This window comes from Balaenoptera physalus, assembly GCF_965194825.1.
Source record: "Balaenoptera physalus genome assembly, chromosome: 1".
In the NCBI taxonomy this organism is placed as follows: domain Eukaryota; kingdom Metazoa; phylum Chordata; class Mammalia; order Artiodactyla; family Balaenopteridae; genus Balaenoptera; species Balaenoptera physalus.
In genome coordinates, this window is record NC_138882.1 from 110,414,383 (window position 1) to 110,432,323 (window position 17,941).

Here is a 17,941-nt window from a genome sequence, read left to right on the forward strand (position 1 = left end):
TAGTCATTTTCTTTATTTATATATGTTACCAGTAAGCTTTTTTGTTTCTTTTCTTCTTGCCATTGAAGGATTATTATACAGCCAGTATTCAGGTTTCATGGAGCCTGAGATGATAAACTTTGGGCTCCTTCTTTGAAGAATTACACAAAAGTACTGCTACAAATTTAAATGCAGGGCCTTGGAAGGGACCCATGCAATTGAGAGCCCTGAAGTTTAAGCTTTTATCTAAAGTTTTATATTAATTAGGAAAACCTAAGCCTGATGTTGTGATAACTGGTCTATAAATACATTTAAGAATGAGTCTAACACATTTATGATACAGTTTGGCAAACTGGTCAATAAGATCTGCTAGTTCATGTGTATAATCTAAGATATATTACCATGATAGTGGATAGTAACCAATATTTATGGATAATAACCAATATTTATGGCTAATGCCTTGTGCAGTTCATCTATAAATAGAATATGGATTAGCGAATAGTTGTTAGATTTGATGACACCTCACACTTGCCTTATTGTCCCAAACTTGTATCATCTTTGAATAAAATTTCTCCATACTACTCCTATTTGAAAACAGTGTTATCAATAGTTTGTGAATACTGTTCATAGAAAAGAAAAAAAGTATTTCTGAGAGAAATAAGATGTACATGAAAGATATGCATTAAAGAGTAATAAAATCAATAGTTTGTATCAATAAAATCAAGAGGGCTGCTCTTGGGGATGCAAACACAAGTAATGTCTGTACAGGCTTCATTTGTGTCTCTCCTTTTGGTTTTAATGCAATGATTAATAGAAAGGAATAATGTCTTGATAAAGATTTCGGTAAATATTTGCCATTCTTTTCCAAAAATCTTTAGAAATCTATTAAACATACTTAGTGTGGGGTTGGGGGGTGAGATGAATTGGGAGATTGGGATTGACATATATACACTCTTGATACTATGTATAAAATAGATAACTAATGAGAACCTACTATATAGCACAGGAACTCTACGCAGTGCTCTGTGGTGACCTAAGTGGGAAGGAAATCCAAAAAAGAGGGGGTATATGTATACATATAGCTGATTCACTTTGCTGTACAGTAGAAACTAACACAACATTGTAAAGCAACTATACTCCAATAAAAATTAAAAAAAAATACTCAGTGCTGGCACAATGATGAATAATTAAACTGCAGGATGGATAAATTGTTAGATGATTTTCATCACATTTTAGTTTGTCTTAAAACTATATATTAGTATCTGGAGTTTTAACACATAACAATACGTTCAGAGATTTGGGGCAATAACATTGAAATTTACCGAAATCACATGGTTTTTAAGATTATTTGCTATTAATGTTTTTTTTGAATTTGTTTTTTATAAGTTCAAATATATATACTCTTGTGGGCACGTTACAGTGTAGAAGGATGGACTTTCATTTGTTTGAATCTTAACAACTTAAAAATATGTATTTTTTTTCTCAAATATATTTGATGAGTAGTACTATAAAGTAGTACAAAGCAGTAATAGTGTATCAGCATGAATCACTTGTAAGAGCCATTATGCTGGGAGTTAAAATTTAAATACTCATTTGCTCCAAAGTGTAACGATAAATGAAATATAATAAGCACACAAGAAAAGTAAATAGCTGAACTAAAAAGGAAGATAAATACCTTTTGGGGCCAGAAATGGTATAGAAATATTCAACAGTAAACAGGGGACTTGGGCCACTGTCTGCTAGGCTCTGCATAAGCAAACAGTCAGGGGCTGCTGGGGAGTTTGACTGGTGTGGGATAATAAGTACCAAAAACATTATGCATCGTAGAGGACTGGATTTACCTACCCCTGGTAGAAAGTTTTAAAAAAAATAGGTGCAGGGCTAGGGCTTATATGAAGCTACAAAGAGAAGCAGTGAGAGCTGTGCCCCAGTGTTTTGGGCATGTGCCTAGTGGCCCAGTAACTTGCTTCTGTGTTATCTCTAAATATCACCTGGGGACTAGAGCCCTGGGCTTCCAGTTAGAGACCTGGTTCTGCAGTGGGGTAGAGGGAGAGGAGTGATGCTGGGTGGAGGCCATCACATACTGTACATAAGAAGCAAGAGGGTAAGTGCAAAGACAGAAAACTTTCTCTCAGAATAAGTCTGTAACAAAAAGTCCAAAGCCACATTAAAAAAGCTAATGCTGCCAGTGATAATCAAAAGACTCAACCTATAGATGATTTTATCCTAATGAAACCAAATACTACCATAATCAGGCCTTTAAAATAAATAGAAAATAATATCCATAAAAATAAGGTAAAATTATGAAAAAAACCAATGAATTTGGTGTGAAAAATAGTTGATTGGAAATATTCACTGTAGTGAAAATACCAGTAAAAAGTTAAATTTAGAAATGGAATAGAAAGAGATTGGTGAAGAGCAGCCTTAAGGCAGTTAGGGTAGAGAATTTTCCAAAAGAAAGGAAAGATGTAAGACCCTCTATTAGACACACAATTATAATATTGTGAAATACCAAAGATCTCAAAAGAAGCAGCTTCCAGAAAAAGAAAAAAAAGATTACCTTAAAACCAAACAACATTTAGACTGACCCCAGACTTTTCGTCAGCATCCATAGATGTTAGAAGCCAAGAACGCTTTTTTTAAAGGACTAAGATAAAGAACTGTATTTCTCCCTTAACAATACAAGCATGAGTAAAGGTATTTTAAGCATTTAAAATCAAAGGTGACTTATTACTCACCTTGTTATAAGAACTGCTAAAAGTTATTCTTCAGCATGACTGAGACAAACTTGGAATGAGAGGGAGATGTAAGAAATGATGTTAAGCAAATAAACCAGAAAAATATGGTGGTAAATAAAATTAACTATTGACTTTAAGGTAATGATAACAACTCATTTTGGGGTGTTAACAAAGATAGAGGTAAAATTTTATATAAAATTGACAAGGAAGGTGTTGAGGTGGGTGTGGTAGAGCACAGTTAAGGGTGCTAAGGGCCTTTAGTGTTGGGAGGAAAGAGATACTTGATATCTCTCTTCAATGTTTTAAAAACATTGAAATATCTATGTTAAAAATTAAAAGGTAATCACAAAAAATATAGAAATACCACCTGTAACTTCTAAGAAATCATAGAATCAAAGAGGGGTGGGTGGGTAGAAAACTTAATCCAGTGAGAGACAGGAAAGGAAAAATAAAAAACGAGAGAGAGAAGCAAATACAAAATATGGTAAACAGGAAACACAGAGCAGATAGTAGAAATACATACAAATATATAATTAATCATAATAACTTACATTTATTAAGTTTACTTATTAAAACATAAGTGACTTTATTATGGATTAAAAATAAATACTCCAAACAGCTATATGATGTTTAGAAGAGAAAGACCTTAAGACCTTATTAAGATAACTTGAAAATAAGGTGGTTGAAAAAAGAAATACCTTGCAGATAGTAACCAAAAAAAGTTAACATAGTGATATTCATATGTAACAAAAGTGGAATTTTAGGGAAAGTGTACTAATAAAAATAAAGAGAAAAACAATTAATGAAAAGAAGAATAAATGTCTTAAAAATATAAAATTCATAAATTTATGTATATGTTACAATATGGCCTTACTCAAAATTTGTAAGATGTTTTTGAATAAAGTTTATTAGATTGATTTAATAAATCCAGAAAGGTTCCTGTACCCAACTAATATAGAGTGAGTGCATATAGTTATATATGTGTGTGTATATATGTATATATTGTTTCCAAATAAATACATACAGACTGCATTTTTCTGCAACACAACTAAATTAGAAATCAAAAATAAAAATGTTGTCAAAATGAAGGCAATAGCAACAAATTTAAAACACACATTTGTAAATAGCTCATGGGTTAAAGAGGTTATCACAATAGAAATTATAAAATATTTAGACCTGAATGACACAATTTCCATTGACAACCTGTAAAATGTAGCTGAAGCCATTTTTACATGAAAATTTATTGTGTTAAGTGTGTATAACAGAAGAGATAAGGATTATATATAAGTAAGCAGGTTTCATTTCAAGAAGCTAGAGAGAGAGGAAACAGGTGGAGGAGGGATGTGTTGGTGGTAAATGTGGAAAAAGTAGAAGAAAGGAACTGAAAATAATAGAAAAATAATGAAATAGAAAATGAGAACAAAAATAATGATGATCTACAAAGAAAACCTGGCTTTTTGAAAATAGTTTAGTAAATGATTATCTGGCATATCACATAACGACCAGCACATTTCAATTATGGCTGCCTTCTAATTACTGTTGTTTTATTATTTTATTGATCTGCTTATAAGTAGTTAACCATTACTGCTGTTTCTAGAAAAATCATATTAAAAATCAGTTGAAGCTGATAGGACGGGGGAATGATCTCTCCAGTCTACCATGTCTCCATCACTCTCTGTTGCTTTCCTGCTCTCCTTTTGTCCCCAGCAAGCTGTAGCATGGATTGCCTGACCCCCGGTAGCTTTATTTTCCAACTCCAGCATTGAAAACATATTTGAGTGACTAACTAGGTACTAGGCAGTGTCTGGGTGCTAAGGATACAGTGATGAACAACATAGGAATGATACTAGCCCTCAGGGAGCTTATTGCCTAGTGAGAAAGACAATAAAGCAAGCAAATTACAATGAAGTGCGGAGAAGGGGCAGTCAGACAATACTGTGGGAGGCAGTAGCTAGGAACCCTAACAGATAGTCTAGCAGGGAGGGGAAGCTGAGTTTAGAAAGTGAAATTTAAACCGAATCCTGAAAGATGTTCATCAAGTGTGGTAAAGTCGGGAGTGGGTGAGAATTCAAGGCACAGAGAACAGCATGAGCAAATTCTGAAGGCAAATGAGTGCTTGCACTGATTAGTTTGAACCTACATATGATTTTGGATCAGTAAAGTTGCTCATAACCAAAGTACACACACCTATGTTTTCTAATTGTATTTTGTCAACTTAACTATTTAATTCAGTTGTAGCCTTAAATCACAAATAGAACATATAGTTTAATCATAATAAAAATATGAACTATAATGTAGAAAAATAAGTTAGGAATCAGTTCTGCTGTCTATAAAATGAGCAATCATACCTAACTTTAAAGATTTTTAGGGCTGGAGATATAAATGTTAAGCACCTACGAGAGTGCCTTATAAAGAGAAAGCATTAATCCCGGGAGGTTATCATCACTGATTTATTCAATCTTCACAATAAATTGTTGAAGTAATTATTACTCTCTTAATTTTAGAGCTGACATTTAGAGAGGTGAAATCCTCTCCACAATAACATGTGTCATTTTTTTAAGATTTGGCTAAGGCGTTATCTTTCTTCCCTTCTGGGATAACATTTCTTTCTCACCAGCTCCAACAGCACCATGTATAAAAATGAACCCTACACATGGACAGATTGCATTGTAATAATTTTTCTATATTTAAGACATATGAGTACCCTGTAACCCAGGGAACTACTTACTGGAAGGTCTGTGTTTGTCTTATTCATACTAGTATCTAGTGCATAGAGGGCACATAAAGATATTTACCAAATTAAGGTGGAAATTTAATGGAACAGAATATTCTGATTTCAAATTACACAGTATTTTTACCATGCCAGCGATGTCTCACAATAACGTCTATTTTAATAATAAGAAAAGAATGAAACAACATTTTTTAAGAATCACTAATGCATTAATAATTTTGATAACTAAAAATTTGCCATAGCGTGAAGTTTTCCTTATTTCTGATGTGTTTGAAACACAGTTCCCACTTTTGGTGTCCCTTGTTTAATTGTGGTGAAGAAACTGTCAGACAGCCCAGGAATATTTCTTTTCAAAGGATGAGTGCAGTGAATAGTATGTACTCAGTACTTCCTTTGACTTCTTTCACAAAAGGAAGCAAGTTACAAAGAAAATTACATAGAAGCGTCTCCTAGAAGGCATGTAATTTGAGGTAACTTACTTTTGGATGCACAAATAACAATCTCTCTCCATTTAAGCGTTCAAAAGGTAACGAGACTGTCATGTTGCTAATTAATTAACTCAAAGAAACTGAAACCAGCAAAATGAAAACCAATGTATTATTTTTATTAAGGTTCCTCTTAGACCTACACTGATGAAATAGTATCTCTTTAGAAATTACCAGAAATTATGTTTTATTCTATAATAAAATCAAGTTAAATACTTGCAAAAATATAAAAGTCTTATGGGATATGTTGAATACAACTCACCTTTTACAATATATGCTTCAACTAGTGGAGATATTCTGAAATATCCAAGAAAACTTTGTCATGATTCCCCTATAGTTTATAGTTGCTATTGCTTGGTTAATAAGAACAAGTAGAGTAGTTGAGGAAGAAATATAGCTACCAAATATTTGTGTTTATTTCCATTAAGTACCATTTTAGAAAGTAAGAAAGATTTAAATGAGAAAAAGGGTACTCTCAAATTAGAATCGGTAAATATCTTTGCATTTACCATGTTATGTCCTTTTCCATTTAGAGAGCACTGCATAATTATTAGAAAATTATACTGTTTCTGTCTCCAGAACGTGAGGAGGCTTGGGGGAAAATTACATGGCCCCTCTCTGTGTCTCAGTCTTTCCATTTTAAAAATCAGGAAAATTTCCCCCTTGCCTCAAAATAATATGAAAATTATGGGGAAAATGCTAGTAAAGTCAATATGGAGTGATGAAAGAAATGCACTTTCCAGATGAGTGAAAAGTCAGAAATCACAGGGCGATTATACAAGGAAATCTATTTAAAATGTTCCTCAAGATTATTCACTTACAAATAACCTATAAATAACCATCCTTTTGTATCACTGAGGAAGAACTGCGTGTTACTCATTTGTTGAAACCTATCACTGGAGTTCAGGAATTTTGAAATTCATCAAAATCTTGCTGGATGCCTACTGTGTGGTACAATTCTCCTGTGCCCTGGCATTCATTACAGATGGGAAGAGAAACCCTCAGATTAGGTTTACATGTATCAACTCATTTAATCCTCATATTAGCCCTATGAGATAGATATTATTAACCCCACTTTACAGTTTGAGGAGACTGAAGCATGGAGATGTGAAAGCACTTATTCAATACTGTACACCGTGAGAATGACAGAGGTCACGACCCAACCCCAAGAGCATAATTTTAAAGCCAGACTTCTAAACATGTTGCTTTTGTGATGAAGTTTACAAAATTTCATCCAAATATTCAGTTAATCTGAAAAACTACCAAGGTTGATGCACCCTACTATAAAACTAAGGGGGAAAATCCAGTGCAATAGTAATTTACAAATAACAGAACAAAACATTGACCCATCTTCAGTTTATGAGTCCATTTTTGTTCACCTGTTCAAATTACTGTTAAGTACATTTATTTAGTTTTCAATTTTAATTTTGAATTTTTTTCTTTTCTAAAATTTCTTTTATTTTTTTTAAACAAATTCAAGTTTCCTGGTAAAGTTCACATTCTTATGTATTTTTTGAACATGTTCATTATAGTTATTCTAAAATCTATCTTTGATAACTACACTTACTGGATTATGTATGCATATCTTTATGTTTTCTGAGTTATTGGCAGTTCTTAGTTCTTAGTTAATGAGAGGCCTGGGCTTCTTTGATCAAAAGCCAGGCCTTGTATATGAAAATTTGTAGATGTTGCAGTTGACTTATTATCCTCCACAGAAGGTTCACCCTATCATTTGGGAGGTAGACAGGAGTGAGACCTTATCACCTTCATCTAAATCAGGCTGGGTTACATGTCTACCTCTGGTTCGCCCCACTTGCAGAGTACAGCCCTCCAGAAGTTTCAGCTGTATGCTAAGGTGTTTACTAGGACTTCTTCTTCAGCTACTCCTGTACTCCAGTTGTTTCTTCTGGCCTCTCAGAGTGCAGAAAGCTCCCTTCTGCTTTATAGAGATTTGTTTTGTTTATAAACACTGTGTCTCTCTAGTCCTAGAAAATTAGCTAAAATCTCTCTTTCTGTCTCTTCTGAGCTGTGGTCATCTATCTACAAGATTCCTCACTCTGCTAAGAAGTGGCGAATTCCCTCAGGGTAAAAGTAACTCCTAAACTGTCATCTCACTTCTCTGCTGTTCCCTTTTTTCTGAGATCTTGACTCCTCTAGTCAGGCTTACTTCAGAGGCTCTCCAGTGCTTCCAACATATTTTTGAAACGTTATCCTTCAAAAGCTAATCTATCATAACCAGAAGCAGGTGTCATAAATCATCTACTGAATGTCTGTGTGCCAGGTTAGTGCTCACTGCTGGTTATACAATGGTAACATGTTTCTAAAAATATTTAAAACAAATAGTTAATAAGTTATATGTGTGTGTTTTTATATATGACATATTCTTTGACTCAAGAACTAACGTTCCGCTGACTAACATGGAAACGTGACACACATGGTAAATGGTTTCGTTAATAGCATACACAGTATGATACAGGAGCTCAGAGGAGGAGCAATTAACTTGGACCAGGGCTGGAGTAGGGAAAGCGAGTCAGGAATGCTTCCTAGAGGACCTTAGACAGGAATTTCAAAGACTGAGAAAGAGTTAGTCAAGCATAAATTGCCATTGGCTTGACCCAGTATAACTTCTAAGTATGCTAATACTTAAAATGTACTGCTTATTTCTGTTAAAAGCACAAATGGATTTGAAACATTAAAAATATGTTGGAGGATGTAAAAGTTAGCTTAAAAATTTTAACCATGCCAATTGATTTCTCCGTAGGTGTTCAAAGCAATGAATATCCCACAAATCAGGAATCATTTTCTGCCTCCCCCAGAAAAAATGCCTGAAGCCTATTCTGCAAAGATTGCTCTTTTGGGTGCTGGGCCTGCAAGTATAAGTTGTGCTTCCTTCTTGGCTCGATTAGGCTACTCTGACATCACTGTATTTGAAAAACAAGAATACGTTGGTGGTTTAAGGTAATGCCTACATTTATTTCATGTTCACAGTGTCAAAAATGATGGGGTAAAACGATTATGAATATTGTTGGTTCGTAATTGTATAGGAACTTCAGGCTCACAGATGGTATTTTAAGTGTTCTTTTTCCAAATGCTCAAATTTTGATTTCATTATTCACTTTAAATTTGCAGTTGGCTTTAAGCAATATTTATTTTAAAATTTCTCTGTCTAGTTCTGTGAATTTAAGAGAAATCTCAGCAAAATATTTTATGAATAGAGGAACCAATCATATGAAAGTTTATTTCAGGACTTCCCTGGCTGTCCAGCAGTTAAGACTTTGCCTTCGAATGTAGGGGGTGCGGGTTCAATCCATGGTCAGGGAGGTAAGATCACACATGCCTCGTGGCCAAAAAACCAAAACATAAAACAGAAGCACTATTATAACAAATTCAATAAAGACTTTAAAAAAATGGTCCACATCAAAAAAATCTTTAAAAAAAAAAAAAGAAAGCTTATTTCACCCCTGTGAATCTTTCCTTTAACGGCAATATATATATGTGAAAATTATGCTAATTAGAGATGGGGAAACCAAACTCCACAGAATATAGGATGATTCATTTTGTGGTGTACACAGACGTTCTGTCCTGGTCACGTATTTTCATTCTCCAATCTCTTTAAGTTTTGCATTTGATTACAATTATGTTAGAATCTACTAAAAATGTTCCATTTTAATGTACATTTATGCAGTGTTTATCTCATAGATACCATATTATTATTTGCTATTAATCAGCATCATTATTAAACCAGGATTCAGTCACATAATCATTTATTCCCATGAAGATTCATACACTGAAATGGAAAGTATTCACTTTGTATCTGATTTTCAGAAATTCATATCAAGCTTAGAAATTGGGTGGAGTTTGCTTTATTTAAAATAAATGGAACTCTATAGAATATACAATGGAGAAAAGGCAATCTCTTCAACGACTGATGTTGGGCAACCTGGACAGCTTACATGTAAATCAATGAACTTAAAACACTCACGCCATATAGAAAAATAAACTCAAAATGGTTTAAAGACCTAAATATAAGACATGACACCATAGAAGTCCTGCAAGAGAACAGAGGCAAAACATTCTCTGACATGAATCTTAGCAATATTTTCTTAGATCAGTCTCCCAAGGCAAAAGAAATAGAAACAAAAATAAGCAAATGGGACCTAATCAAACTTAAAAGCTTTTGCACAGCAAAGGAAATCATCAACAAAACAAAAAGACAACCTATGGATTCACAATAAGGAAATGGGATTTAAGTGAAATAGTTTTAGTCATAGAAAATATTTTGAGAACGTGTGTGATGTAACACAAATTTAAAGTGTGGTACCTGTAGCGTAATAAACTAAAGCAAAGTTTTATCGGAGTATGAGCGTCGTGCTTTAAAAAGAATGGAAGGAGGTTGTTACTGGTTAATTCCATTTAGATGAAAGAAACATGAACATACAAGAACAATTATTTTTTTAGGTTATCTGGGCATTCCACTGATTGTACTAAAGGATTTGTGGCCACAGGGAAAATTTCTTTCAAAACTTTAGATTGTTAAAAGAGCACGTATAGAAGAACGAAAGTCTGTTTTTACAAGTACAACAAACTTGGGAAGTAACCGTTCCAATTAAATTCCGTCTTCTATCCTTGTATCCCCTTTCTCAACATGCAGTCTTGAGGATAATCTCCCTCCCTTCCTCCCTCCTTCCTCCCTTCCTTCCTTCCTTCCTTTTTTATTTATTGATCTCCTACTATGTGCTAGTCATTGTCTCCGGCCCTAGAGATACAAAGGTAGATAAAGCAAAGTGCCTGTTCTCATGGGGCTCATATTCTGGTAGTGGGGGGGTAGACAATGAAGCAACAATAAACCAAATATAGAGTACGTCAGGTGTTTATAAATGCATGAGGGGGTTTCAAAAATGGCAGTTCAGTGCTGTCCCTAGAGCATTTGACATATGGAATAGATAATTTTTAAAATCTGGTTCTCCTCTAGTCTGTACAATAAAATAATCTTCAAAGAGAACTATGTAATAATTGGTGATTATAATTATTTTTATTCACTCCCCTAAAACAGAATATTAGCAATTAAAACAAAATAATTTCAATATTAAAGGTATAGTACACAGTTTCACTACTTTAAAGTTTCAACCCAAGTTAAAAACTTCTGGTCACACAAAATGATAGAATTGAAGTAGATTCATGTTGCTTCATGTGTTATCATTTTATCAATCACAGATCAACTGTTTAAACATTGGAATACGTAGTCTTGCAGGGGTGGAGACACATGCTGCCTATGGCCATTGGAATGAGCAATATGCTTGTAGGTGAATCAGCATGTGCCAGTGGCTGCTGTTTAACTGGAGTTCTCCATATTAACTGTTCTGTAGAACTCAGTTTATTAATGAATGGGTAATAAAATTGGGATTATTTAAAGCTTACACATTTTTTTAACATCTTTATTGGAGTATAATTGCTTCACCTTCGATAGCTCAGCTGGTAGAGCGGAGGACTGTAGACCTGACACATGTGGATATTTATTTTAAAAACATTTATTACTAAAACTCTATAACAACTGTAGCCATTATTTAGAATTTAGATCCACCAAAGAGTTTTTTGGGGGGAGACAGTGTTTAGAATATCACTGACTTGTTTAGAGTTACCTGCTCATGGTGATAATACAAAAAGGCTTATTTTTGTCAGTTTTATAACTTTTTAAATCGTCTAAAAACAGTGCACCTCCTTATTGCCTGCACCTGAACTTAGTGTGTTGCTGGTAAGGGAATAGAGTACGAGTTTAGGGGTTGAGTGACTCATAGGAAGGAGTTGTCTGAGGACATGTGTTGGGGTGGAGAAACCAAAGTTTAGTTTGGCGTATAAAAAATTTGAGATACCTATTAGACGTCCAAGCGAATATAAAGGTCTGGAATTTAGGTTTGAGGATAAAAATGCGGGTGCCATCACATACAGACGGCATTTAGAGCTCTGAAATACGGAGGAATTTGCCTGGTATCTGGGGTGGTAGTGTTCCTGTTAAAGCCTGCTGACAACCCTCTGCTCCATTGCCCATCCCCTGAACACAGCATGTACACTTTTTTTTTTCCCTCCTCCCCCTTCTGTTCCTCCTCCTTATCATTTTCGTCATCTTGAGATGCCTTTACTTGTCTGAAAGCTGATCATATGTCACATTTCACCTGATGATCTCATCTTGCAATAAGCTAATTCTCCTTTGAAACACTCTCGTTCACATTTGGTATTTTATACTTGTCACGTTGTACCATGAGAGTGTGTGTGTGTGTGTGAGTGTGTGTGTGTGTGTATCGCCCATCTGTCTGCTGACCTCATCTACTGGTGAATATAATTGTGTCATGTTTATAACAATCAATAATTACCTCCTTATCCCCTGCCTACTTGATTATGATCAAATCTAACTCTTTTTAGTATCTCACATTACTTTTATTTCCTATAGAAGATGCTTGGAGATGTGATTCTCACACATTTATTCATAACACATGTGCTAAGTAAGTGTGGGCTACATCGCTTTCAGGGCAGTATGTGATTCTAAGCGGAGCTGCTCAAGCCCTAGCAGCCTGGCATTCCATTTGCTCTGCTGGCTACTTCAGCTTTCAGAGTTATACTTCCTCCTTGCTCCGGTTTCTTCTTGCTAGGTTGAGTGTGTTCTCCTTTTTTTCTGGTCAATAGAAAAATTGTTCCTGCTTCATTAACCTGCTGTTTCAGAGCTGTATCTTAAATTAGAACCATTGACCTAAACTAGCATCATTTTTTTTTCTTACATATTGTATACTTCTATTCAGAGCCCATAAAAATCCCAAGTCAGAGGAAGGTACTCAGCCTCACAGTGTATCTGTCTGTATTTAGAGGCTCACCTTGCTGTGGTTGGTTTATTTAGCTGGAATTTTTGCTTTCCCGTCTAGCCTTTTGAGGACTTTCATCAGACTCCAGTGTTAGTCCATTTTCAGTCTCTCTTCCGCGGACCCCCAGGCCTATCAAGATTGGGTGTCTGTTTGTGCCTACTTATAATCCATACTATTTAAGAATTTTTCTCCTTAGCCTCGGAAGGTACAGGGAGGAAAAAAAAATATCCTCTATCCTCTTAGGTCAGTAGTTGCCTTGTGAAATAAACTAACATAAGACAAATTAAGGAGAAAAACAGTGTTTATTAACACATGTATTGTACATACATGTGGGAGAACTCAGTGATGAGTCATTCAGAGAAGGGGGGTCAGAACTTCAGGTTTATGTAGCATCTTAACAAAGAATGATAAATTTGTGGAGAAGTGACAAGACAAAGGAAAAGGGGTTTATGCTTTTAGGGACAGCAAACTGTGAGAAGGTAAATATATGGGAGAATCTAATGGAACATAAGAGTTATTTAGTAAGGCTTGTAATGTAAATTCCTCTTGGTGCCCATCTTTGGGCTGGTAAGGGTCTACAATTGTCTCCTGGTGATTAAGAGTTTTGCCCTTCTTGGTACAGGAAAGGAAGACACACCGTTGCGAATTTATGTACTGCTTTTTGGCAGATAATAGGGGACCGGAGAGCTTTTCTTGTATCTGTTTCTTCTTAATTGTCTTCAGCTCAAAATAATCCTGTGCCAAAGTGGCATATTTGGAGGGGCATATTCTGCTACCCTACAAAGGCAGAGTGCTGTGTGGTGCCCAGAGCATTATGATAACCTCTGAGGTGGTGTGGTTGGCCAAAGATCAGCTTAGGAGGTTTTTCTCTCTTAACCTATGCCCTAAATCACTCTTATGTATAATCTTACACCCTAACTAGATAGAAAGCTCCTTTAATATAGGGCCTTGATTTTGCACTGTTCACTACTTTGCATTTTCTATAGCACTGAGCATGGTGCCTTGCTGATTGATGTATGGAAATTAATTGAATAATCAAGTTCTTAAGTCACCAAAGAATGAAAAGACTACAGATGCACTTTGGAAGACCTTGCACTGAATGATCCAGAAAGTTCATCTTCAACAGTTATTTATTTATTTTACAAATCAATCTCTATTGTGCTTGGATATAGCTCTTTCACTGAATGTACTACATTCTGTTGTAATGATCTGTTTATATATCTTTGCTCACAAGAATGAGAGCTTATTAAAAGTGGTAATTTGGTCAAATTCACCATTAAATCACTGCAGCTAACACTGTACCTGGTACTTTGTAAATGCTTGTTGGATGAATAGATGAATGACTACATGAATTGCTATATATTCATGAACATATGTAGCCTTTTTATTGCTATAAGATATTGAAAAGTTATTTGAACTTACCTTTAATACTATGTATGAACTATTAACTCTTGAAGTGATTGTATTTGAAGACAGAAAACAATGAGCACTGATATCAAATAGGATTACTTTTTAATGACTGAATCCTTTTGGGACACATTGCTTTCATAGAAGATTGTTTTACTGTAAAAATATTCTGTAGATCACATTACGGAACTTATTCTGTAATGTCCTGAACAGCATGGTAATACAAAGTTACAGATTTGAATTTGAACAAGCTAGAGGTATAGTTATAGAATATATGTGTGTATGTACATATACGTATATGTATATATGATATGTATATTAAACACTATACTTTCAAATTTTTGTTTTTTTAAGATTTTCTTTTCTTAGGAATTTATAGAAGTGTTAGTAAATAAATCAACTAAATACTGTAATAAACTTAAAAGTATAGTCCAATTGTCTACTCACTATTTGTTTTTCACTGTTTTTATTTACTTTTGCATCAGTTTCTACTGTTTCTCTTGTAACCCATATCATATTCTGTCATGCATATAAAAATGCATATAAAAATGTGATATGATATCACATAATGTGATATGAAAATACCCTCAGAAGAGATACTTATTCCTTTAATACTGATCAATAAAGACATGTTGCATTTTTTAAATTGGTGATTTTCCCACAAATGCTTCTCGTTTTTATTTTCAGTATTTCTGAAATCCCTCAGTTCCGGCTACCATATGATGTAGTAAATTTTGAGATTGAGCTTATGAAGGACCTTGGTGTAAAGGTAAGTAAAAAACATAACACTTACATGTGTATTGCTCCAAAAGAAAGGAGTAAGCTCTACACTAAAGATTAACAACAAAATGTCACACACTTTAGGAAAGAACAATTAAAAGCTACACCAGGCAGAAGCAGAAAAATGCTTCTCCTTGCTTAGGGCATTTGTCTGTCTACTGTCTGAATGCCACTAGCCTGGAAAAGGGCAATCAATAGTTCTCATCTGGCACGCCTGCATGTGATTAATTGTCTGTAAGAAACAAATTCCTAAATTGCTTTAGGGGTTCAGTGCAGCTAATAGAAGGTTTTGGTTGCTTTAATCACGTTTTTTTCACGCAAGTTTTGTGCACTCTGAAACATTCGTATTTCACAATTTGGAACATAATTTCTTATAGAGGTTTATTTTATTTACTATATGCGTAATGTCAATAGTGTTACTGTGATAATCCTTTTTCAACATAAACAGTTAATCAGCAAGGTAGAAATTAACAGCTCTGTATTTTTAATTGTTTTGTGAAATAAATATTGTGTTCTTTTAAAGATGGTCAAAAAATTAGTACATTTTACTTTCGCAATATAGCTTTAGATATTCCTATTCTTTTGTATTATTTAAGAGTATCATACTCTGGCTCTTCACTTGAACCTATTGCTATTTTTATTTCAAAAGTTTGACCCTTCTGTAATAGCTATAAAATAATAGATTAACAGAGTGCTATGATTTACATAATACATTCTGTAAGTACATATAGGAGCTGTTTTGAAAAGTGCAAACTATTCATGGCTCTTGCATTTAGAAATAAAAATTAAAATAATCAATAAAAAGGGAAACACTCAAAACAGTATTTTGTGCATTTACACTTATAATTACATCTTATTTGGCAATGGTTAGGCGATGAAACATTTACACATAATCACCAAACAAAAAATCTTATAGCAAGTATGCAGTACAGATGTGCACAACTTTATGAAAACAGAGTTCAAAAATAGTGTTCAAAATAGATTTAAGGGTGATTACTTGCTTTATATAAATATATTCTGAAAAGTTCTTTAAATGTATTTCATTTTGAATGCAAGTTCTTACCTAAATCTCATTAGATAAGGACATGATTATTGAGACTTCAAACTAATATATTAAGTGATACTTCAGATTGAAGATGAATCAAAAATTAAGACACCTCTGAATTCATCTTATAAGTAATTACAAAATTGCATTTGATTTCTACTATACCAGATATATTGCATAAATTAGGGCATACCCATTTCTCTTACTAGGAAACTCAAAACATAATAGTATTCAATGCACTGAGTACCAGAAAATGTACATTTCAGCTACAATTATGCCACTTTCAAATTTTATAGTCAGATAACCTTGACAAAATCAATTAATGTCCCTTGCCTTGGTCAATATTTGTTCAAAGGGAAAAGTATGCTACTACAATTTGTGTAAAATATAAACATATCTGCTTATATATGCCTGGAAATATGTGTGCTCTGGAAATGTATAGAATCTGATAGTATAGATTGCTTTTGGGAAGGTGTATGAAGGAGTTTATCACCATTTTGTACATTTGAATTTTAAACCCTATGAATTTATGAAATTATCAGGAAAGAATTAGAACCTGAATTAAAGAGAAGGTTAATACTGTCTTGTCCATCACTCTGAGGAGAGACAGTAATGAGGTTCTTTTTCAGCTTTGAGGACTTGTATCCATTGATGAAATACTTGCATCTTTTATGACTTATCAACTTTATTCATGAAAGGATATATATTTTTAAAAATGTTCTACACTTGTTACCACATTTTTCTCGTCACCAAATTCTTCTTATAACCTGCCTTCCGTTTTTACCTCTCAACTAACACTGTATATTTTAAAGTCAACAATAATTTCCTGGCAATGAAATGAGTTTTTCTCTGGGTTTATACTGTTTGGCTCCTGTGCAGCATGTGATATATTCTGGCATGTATGCATGCATGTATCTATGCATGCATGTTTGTTCATGTATGTATGTATTTTTAGCTTTCATGATCTAGCATTATCTTGGTTATTATCTGATTTTTTTCTCTTTCTAATAGGTTTGTTTCATTTATTTGATAAATAATTACTGAGAATTTACTTTTGCCTAGAGGTGTGCTAAGGACTTGTCTAGAACCATCTTTCTTTTGAACTCCAGTCCTGTAATCTTAATAGTTTAATGAACACATTTATCATCCAAATAACATACACTCATCATATATAAACTTAGTTTAATTCATCATCTTCCCTCCCAACTATGTTCTTCAGCTAAATTTCTTGTTGAGTAATTTCAATTTATTCCATATCTAATAGCTGATAGATTAGTTCTTGTTTATTCTAAGACGAATTTTTCCAGTCAAATATTGTGTCACAAAAAACCCCTGTATTTGTATGTTATATATATATATTTTTTTTCTTCCACTATTTCATTGTCACTAGTATGTTATAAAAGTGGTAATGCATGGCATCTTTTCTGATCTATGAAATAGCATTTTTATCATATTGAGTAAATGTTTTCTTTTTCTAGACTTAGAATAGTAACATATTCTAAGTTATTTTGTTTTATTTTAATGGAGGAGGGGTGTTAAATTTTTTAATTGCCCCTTTTGAAAATCTGTGTTCAGATAATGTATTGAGTTATATTAATCTTTGCATTTCTGGATTATATACATCTTGCATCATGTTTTATTATATCTGTACATCTAGAACTAGGTTTGTTCTATGAGTTTTTTAAAAAAAATTTCTTTTGCATTCACTTATTTATGCACTGAATATTAAAACTGTAAATACAACAGGGAATAGATTCTGTTGCTCGCTTTATAGAGTTTCAAAGCTACTGAAAGTCTGTCTTTGTTTTGCTTTATTTTTTATTTGTTATCTTTGTGAGTTTTGGTTATGCTATAGATTTTGGTTATAGATTTATGCTAGCTTTATAGAAATAAATTTCCAAGCATTTCATTATTTTATTATTGGT

The 17,941-nt window shown here is 33.7% G+C and overlaps 1 protein-coding gene across 5 annotated transcripts in view; it reads left to right on the plus strand.

Annotated features, from left to right (window-relative positions):
- The window catches only part of DPYD (dihydropyrimidine dehydrogenase), an 807,615-nt gene that overhangs the window by 223,654 nt on the left and 566,020 nt on the right, over nucleotides 1-17,941 (plus strand). For all 5 annotated transcript variants that reach the window (XM_082476697.1, XM_082476698.1, XM_082476699.1 and 2 more), the window contains exons 6-7: nucleotides 8,695-8,891; nucleotides 14,879-14,960. In XM_082476697.1, the coding sequence (XP_082332823.1) occupies nucleotides 8,695-8,891; nucleotides 14,879-14,960 (279 nt within the window). The remainder of the gene's footprint in view (nucleotides 1-8,694; nucleotides 8,892-14,878; nucleotides 14,961-17,941) is intronic.